Source organism: Trachemys scripta, chromosome 11 (assembly GCF_013100865.1).
Source record: "Trachemys scripta elegans isolate TJP31775 chromosome 11, CAS_Tse_1.0, whole genome shotgun sequence".
Classification (NCBI taxonomy): domain Eukaryota; kingdom Metazoa; phylum Chordata; order Testudines; family Emydidae; genus Trachemys; species Trachemys scripta.
The window spans coordinates 49,610,395-49,617,760 of record NC_048308.1 but is presented as its reverse complement, the minus strand read 5'-3'; the positions used below and the strand labels follow the sequence as shown (position 1 = coordinate 49,617,760).

Genomic DNA, 7,366 nt, shown 5'->3' with positions numbered 1-7,366 from the left:
CATCCAGTTATGGTGTTTTGGTTTGGGCCTATTTCTAATTGTACTGTATTGAGAGACAGAATATTGATGTCTTATACACTCAAAATAGACTAACAGGCTGCATTTTTAATAATAATATAATTTATGGCCAAATCTAGACCCTGATATCTTGCAAATGATTCCATGTGGGTAGTCCCCTGGGTGCCTGCAAAGTGAAAATGGGGCTCCATATTGGTGCAGTGGTCTGTCTTTGCATAACAAGTTGCAGGAGTGGGGCCCTAGTGTAACAGCCTGTATTACAGACATTTATTTCCTCCTCTTTTATGTCAAGTTTTAGTCTGGATCAATTTTTTACAATTGAATTTAAAACATTTGGAGAAAGAAACTGCAACAGAAATGCTATTACAGATGGTGCCACTACAAGTAGGGGCGGACATTTTCAGAAACAAAAAGCAAGTCTGCCATCTGGAGTCTTTCAGTATTTCTGAGATGGATTTTTATACTGGAAAACAAATCTTACTGTAAGGTTTTAAAATGAAATTGGATCAAGACAACAAGTTTAGCAACATGCCACACCAAGAAATGCTGATGATATGTCCCCACTTCATGAACTGCAGTTTCACCTATCCCACAATCTCTCTCACACACTTTTAAACTCTAATACTAATATTCTCACTCAAAGTGTTAACATAACGTTGGTGTATATCCTTCACACTTATATGCTAGAGAACAGCACTGAGAAGACCTCAGAGAGATTACTAAATTATTTTTACTATATTATTGTAACAAATACATGGACACGTAGGACTTCACAGCTCTTTTTACACAGGACTGTCTGGCTACTTAGAACTTCATAGTAGCAGTGGGATAAAACAGAGCATTTTCCTCCACTGAAAGCACAGGCCCATATTATTTGAGTTAAAGTAGAATCTTTGTTAACTGTTGGCAGGGTAGGGCCTGTGAACCCAGTTATAAAGTTCTGATTCCATCCTATAGCGAGCAAAGGTATAAATCACCCCCAAAGTTTTTCTTAAACTTTAATTTCATTTTCTATTTTAAGACGAGTGGTGGCACTCCAGGGATAAACCCAGTCCTGCAGGAATCTCCATATGAGCAACCAATGAGAATCTGCAGGACAGCAGGGATCCACCTACATGAACCTCATTGCAGGATCATCACCCAAGTTCCTAATCTCACCAAAGATATAACCATGTTTGAAAATCATTCTAAAACTATGTTCAAATAGACTCCCATCCCCAAACCTGTTAAAACATTTGCAGCTGGCTTTTCTAGACAGAGCAATATGTTCAAAACCACTTTAAAAACCCTGTACTTACTATTAGCCTCTACCATGTCTCTCACATGATTTGGGAAAACTGGTGCAGCCCTATTCACATTCAAAGCCAGTTCAGAGGGATCCCATTTAAATTGTGTTTTGAGATAATGTTCAAACACAGTAAAGCTGAATAAAAGGAGTAAAACCACGTTTGCTTTTGACTTCATGCTAAGAACTGCATCATGCTAAAAAGCTGCACGTAAGAAGCCATTTACAAAGCACAAGTTTTATAGTTCCTACAAAACCAAGGCATAATGCTGCATACTCTCAAGCACCCTCTTCTGTTAACTATTTACATATTAGTAGTAGCATTCATTATTTGTATGACTACGGCAGTTTGTCATAGAGCAGGACATTATGCTAGATCCTATACAAACACAGAACAAAAAAGATGGTCCCCAGCTCAAAAAGCTTACAATCTAAGCAGAAAACAAGACAAACTCTATATCTCTCTTAGAGACTACTCCTGTGACAATGAGGATGGGGCCATGTTTGTGCTCTTTGTAAATGCAAACTTCAATGCATTCAAATTCCTCCAGGACTTCAGCTGTGACAGTGATGACAATGGTATAGCTAGGTAGCTAAAACTTCTTCAATTAAGTTTATTTTTAGTGACAATGAGCCTGTATACCAACACTTAGCTAGCATTCCTCATGTGCTCAAATTGAATTGCAACCAATTTGAAGGGCTTCTTCAAGACTTCTCTACTGAGGTGGGAGATGTGCCAAGCCCTATGCAGTCCTGTTTGCCATTAGGGAAAACGGGCTGTCGGCTGTTTCCTCATAATATGTTCTCTTCACAGGAGAGCAGATCTACCTACTATTCCCCAGCTGTTCAGTATCAGCAGGAATCAAAACCTATTAATGTTGCTCAGTGAGGAACCCTCTGACCTTACCCTTAAAGCCTGTTCTTAACAAGTTCCTGATGGTGTGGCTGATGTGGGTAGGTCCCATAATGGTGTCCCTTGAATAGATATGCGAACAGAGTTGGCACTGGGGTTTGTTGCAGGGTTTGGTTCCTGGGTTAGTGTTTTTGTTGTGCGGTGTGTAGCTACTGATGAGTATTTGCTTCAGGTTGGGGGGCTGTCTGTAAGCGAGGACTGGCCTGTCTCCCAAGGACCATCATAGGACCTAACCACATCAGCCACACCATCAGAGGCTCTTTCACATGCACATCTACCAATGTGATATATGCCATCATGTGCCAGCAGTGCCCCTCTGCCATGTACATTGGCCAAACCGGACAGTCTCTATGCAAAAGAATAAATGGACACAAATCTGACATCAAGAATCATAACATGCAAAAACCAGTAGGAGAGCACTTCAATCTCCCTGGACACTCAATAACAGACTTAAAAGTGGCCATTCTTCAACAAAAAAAACTTCAAAAACTGACTCCAACAAGAAACTGCAGAACTGGAATTAACAGGGCTCGGTGTGGCTGGGTCGGAGTGTTGGGGGGAGCAGGGCTCGGAGTGGCCGGGTCGGGGTGTTGGGGGGAGCAGGGCTCGGAGTGGCCGGGTTGGGGTGTTGGGGGGAGCAGGGCTGGGTCGGGGGGAGCAGGGCTCGGTGTGGCTGGGTCGGGGTGTTGGGGGGAGCAGGGCTCAGTGTGGCCGGGTCGGGGTGTTGGGGGGAGCAGGGCTGGGTCGGGGGGAGCAGGGCTCGGTGTGGCCGGGTCGGGGTGTTTGGCGGGAGCAGGGCCGGCTGCGGGAGCATGTGGCTACCCAGCGCAGAGCGCGAGCAGCATCGCCCCGCGGCTCCCGGTCCGACTCTCTGGGGGCCGCAGGCCAGGCGGGGCCACGCCGCTTCGTGTCCAGGCTACAGGTGACGCTCATACGACTAGCCAGCAACCGCGCATACCATCGAGAAGCTTGCTGGGCTCTGAGAACACGTCACTTCCGTTTTCTATGGCTTCCGCTGAGTGTGGTTATTGCTTGTTTCCGGTCTGTGCCGAGGTGGCGCGGCTCGGTGACGCACATTGTTTGCGCCGTACTGGCCGGCGTGTGGCCTGCGCGGGGTGGTCGCGGTTTCTCATTACCTGCTGGGGATGGGGCCGCCAGTGGGTCTGGCGGTGAGGCAGCTCCCCAGGTAAAGCGAGCGGGAAACTGGCAGCGAGGGGCGCGGGAGCGGTCAGCACCTCTGGCCCTACCGTTAGGGGCCCGTCCCCGGTCATGTGCCGGTCACAAGTTGTCCCTAGATAAGCGGGTGCGGAGCGCTCCCCCCGCCCCCCTCCGGGACCAGAGCGGGAGGTGCCGTATAGCTCCCCGGAGAGCCCCCCGGCCCCGTCCAGTCCGAGGCACTGCCCCCGGTGCGGCCCCTTCTCTCTCTGTGGCAAGGAGAGGACACTTTTGTGGGTCAGGCTCCTTCGGGGTGAAGCCCCTCAGCACAGTCTGACATGGAAAAGTGTCCCCAGTTTGTGTCGGTGCCCGGATACATCATCTTACACTCGGCCCATTGCAGTCTCGCTTGTTTTAGGGAAGTGCTGTTTAAAAGTATCAGCCACAGAATATCTCCCCACTACTTAATAATAAGGAGTTCTTAGAGGATAATTTTTCTTTTGATGCTGTTCAAATTTTAGTTAGTTAAAATTATGCATTGTAGGCCACACGTTTGAGTTCTTGCAGTATTTCTGGAGAATGGCAAACATAACCATTTTTAAAGAGAGTTGGTAACAGAGGACCCAGGGAATTATAGGCCATGTAACTTCAATACCTGGAAAGCTAATAGAAAAAAATGATTAAGGACTCACTTTGTAAGCACATGGAGGGTAATAAGTAATAGTCAACAGATTTGTCAAGAACAATCATGTTGAAACAATTTAACTTGCTTCTTTCATAGGGTAACTGGCCTAGTGGATATGAGAAGCAGTAGATGTGATCTCTTGACTTTAAGGTTTTTGACAGTGTTCTATGCGACATTCTTGTAAGCAAACTAGGGAAATATGGTCTAGATTAAATTACTATGTGTGAGTACATAACTAGTTGCAACACTGTACTCATTATAATGAATAATTCGCTGTCAAACTGGATGGACATATCAAGTGGATTCCCTGGGTCTACTACTATTCAGTATTTTCACTTAGTGATTTGCATTACAGAGTAGAGCTAGTACTTTTAACATTTGTAGATATTACCATCTTGAGAGCGGTTGTAAGCACCTTGTAGGACAGGATTAGAATTTAAAATCTTGATAAATTGAAGAATTGGTCTGTGATTAACAAGATCAAATTCAATAGAGGCAAGTGCAGAGTATTTTGCTTAAGAAGGTGGAAAAAAATCAAAACACAGATACAAAATGGTACTGCAAAAGAGGACTTGGAGGTTATAATGGATCATAAATTGAAGGAGAGTCAGCAATGTGATGCTGTACCTAAATAGGTAAATGTCATTCTGGGAAGTATTAACAGGTTATTGCATGCAACACATGGGAGGTAATTGTATTGTTCTGCTCTACTTGGCACTGGTGAGGCTTCAAGGTGGAGCATTCTGTCCATTTTGGGGCACCACACTTTAAGAAAGATGTGGATAAGTTGTAGAGAGTCCAGTGGAGATCATCAAACAAATGTTTTTGAAAACATGCGCTATGAGGAAAGGTTGAAAGAATTGGGCATATTTAATCTAGAGAAGTAAAAAAAACTGAAGGGGAAAGTAAGTCTTCAAACATGGAAAAGGTTGCTACAAAGAGGACATTGATCAATTGTTCTCCATGTCCATTGAAGATAAGACAAGTAGTAATTGGCTTAGTTTGCAACAAGGGAGATTTAGGTTGGCTATTAGGAAAAACTTACTATACGTATAGTTAAGCACTGGAACAGGCTACTTCGAGAGGATGAGGAATCCTTGTCCAAAGAAGTAAAACCCCTGTCAGGGATGGTCTAGGTATACTTAATCCTTCCTCGGTATTGACAGACGGACTAGATGACCTCCTAAGGTCACTTCTGGTCCTACATATCTATGATTAAAATTATCCTGGGTTGGGGGCAGCAACCTGCAGCATTTAACTTTTAAAACTCAACCTGCATTTTGGGACCACTTGCCAATTATTCATGGCAGAAATTAATACCCTTAAAATAGACAAAATACAGTTTTTGAAGTGGGGAATCTGATAAAAGTGAAAAATCTCCATCTACAGGGTTGTTTCTCACCTGGGGCTGTCATCGGAAGAATTAAAGGGGCATGATCAGAGAAAGCAATTAATGGAGTCGTTAGAGAATTAACCAGGTCCCTGGAGATCAAAAAGAAATCTATATGGGAATAGGACCCATGTGGCAGGGAAAATATGTATAGTCCCTACCCATTGAATATATAACCACCAGATATCAGTCTCATGTCTTCAATGTGCAATTCTAGGGTCATTCTAGTTTTGGTTGGTTAATGTCCCTGAGAGTGAGATTTGTCCACAAGAGGATCAAGCATTTGATTAAAATCCCCAGGAAATGCAGTAGAGATACGGAGTTTTACTAAATTATATAGAAAAGACCTATAGACGATTGCATATAAGCAATGATTAGTTCAGATCCATTTATGGTGTTTTAAGGATTAAAAATCTGCCCTGATCTAGTAAAAGTGACTCAGACTGTTACTGCCATTGCTTTATGGAAGAGTATGGATTCCCCTCTGGATTTGGATGAGAAACAGCAAGGCATTGTTTTTCAGGGGTGGGCAAACTTTGTGGCCATGTTGGGGTTGTGAAACTGTCTGGAGAGCTGGGTAGGGAAGGCTGTGCCTCCCCAAACAGCCTGGCCCCAGCCCTCTAGCCACCCCCTCCCCCTTCCCCCCACCCCGACTGCCCCCCTCACAACCACCAACCCATCCAACCCCCCTGCTCCTTGTCCCCTGACTGCCCCCTCCTGGGACCCCCACCCTTAACTGCCCCCCCTGCAACCCCAACCACATCCAACGCCCCCTGCTCCCTATCCCCCGTCTGCCCCGACCCCTGACAGACCCCCCGGGACCCCACCCCCTATCCACTGCCTCCTGTTCACACCCTAGGACCCCCTAATCCTTATCCAACCCCCCTGCTCCCTTACCATGCTTCTCAGAGCAGCAGGAGCTCGCAGCCTTGCCGGCTGGAGCCAACCACGCTGCCTGACAGGAGCGGCTGGCCAGAGCGCTGCCTGTGCAGTGGTGTAGCTGTGGGGAAGGGGGGGACAGCACGGAATGGGGCCGGGGGCTAGCCTCCCCGGCTGGGAGCTCAGGGGCCAGGCAGGACGGTCCCACAGGCTGAAGTTTGCCCACACTCTGTTCTAATTTGAGTGTCAAGTCTCTCTCCTGCAGTAAAAACTACATATCTACCCTTTGCTTGCTTTAATAATGAGTACACTTTCTTTTAATTGGAGTGTTGAATCCCTTTACATTCTAGGAAATAAAACTGAACTGCAGGACCATTTGGCGGTGTTAATTATTTTTGTCATGTGTGGCCTTACAATTAAGGGTGACAGTGCTTGTGTCATGTGCTCTATTGCACTCCAACCTATTCCCTACACAGAATTCCATGAGGAGTCTACAGATTAAATGCCTCAGACACTTATTCCACAGATTTTTTGGATTATCTTGCCAGATGCTTCAGGGAATAGGGTAGATGCATCAACATTAGTTGCAGCCACCTCTAGATGCAAGTCAGTCATGTAGGGTGTAATTTTCCTATGTGTTTCTGGTCGAAGGAGGTGGGAAGAGTAGCGGTAGTAAGGGGATCTTAGAGGCTCGGAAGAAGGAAGAACACAGACAGGTTAAAGCAAAAACATAAAACCATAATGCACAACTTGGCTTATCAACTGTGACCAGCTGTCTTAGATATTAGTATAGGACAGTGGTTCTCAAACTTTTGTACTGGTGATCCCTTTCACATAGCAAGCCTCTGAGTGCAATCCCTCCCCCCCTTATAAATTAAAAACATTTTTTAATATATTTAACACTAGTATAAATGCTGGATGCGAAGTGGGGTTTGGGGTGGAGGCTGACAGCTTGTGACTCCCTGAGCCATCTCCAAGCCCCCAGTTTGAGAACATCTGGTGTAGGACATCACTGTCCCACGTGGTCCTGAGTGATATCTC

At 45.6% G+C, this 7,366-nt stretch overlaps 1 protein-coding gene across 1 annotated transcript in view; it reads left to right on the top strand.

The window, feature by feature from the left end:
• Nucleotides 1–3,253: 3,253 nt before the first annotated feature.
• HIBCH (3-hydroxyisobutyryl-CoA hydrolase) overlaps nucleotides 3,254–7,366 on the top strand; it is an 89,975-nt gene continuing 85,862 nt past the window's right edge. Inside the window, exon 1 of the mRNA XM_034786058.1 lies at nucleotides 3,254–3,402. Coding sequence (XP_034641949.1) covers nucleotides 3,362–3,402 — 41 coding nt within the window. The 5' untranslated portion in view covers nucleotides 3,254–3,361. The remainder of the gene's footprint in view (nucleotides 3,403–7,366) is intronic.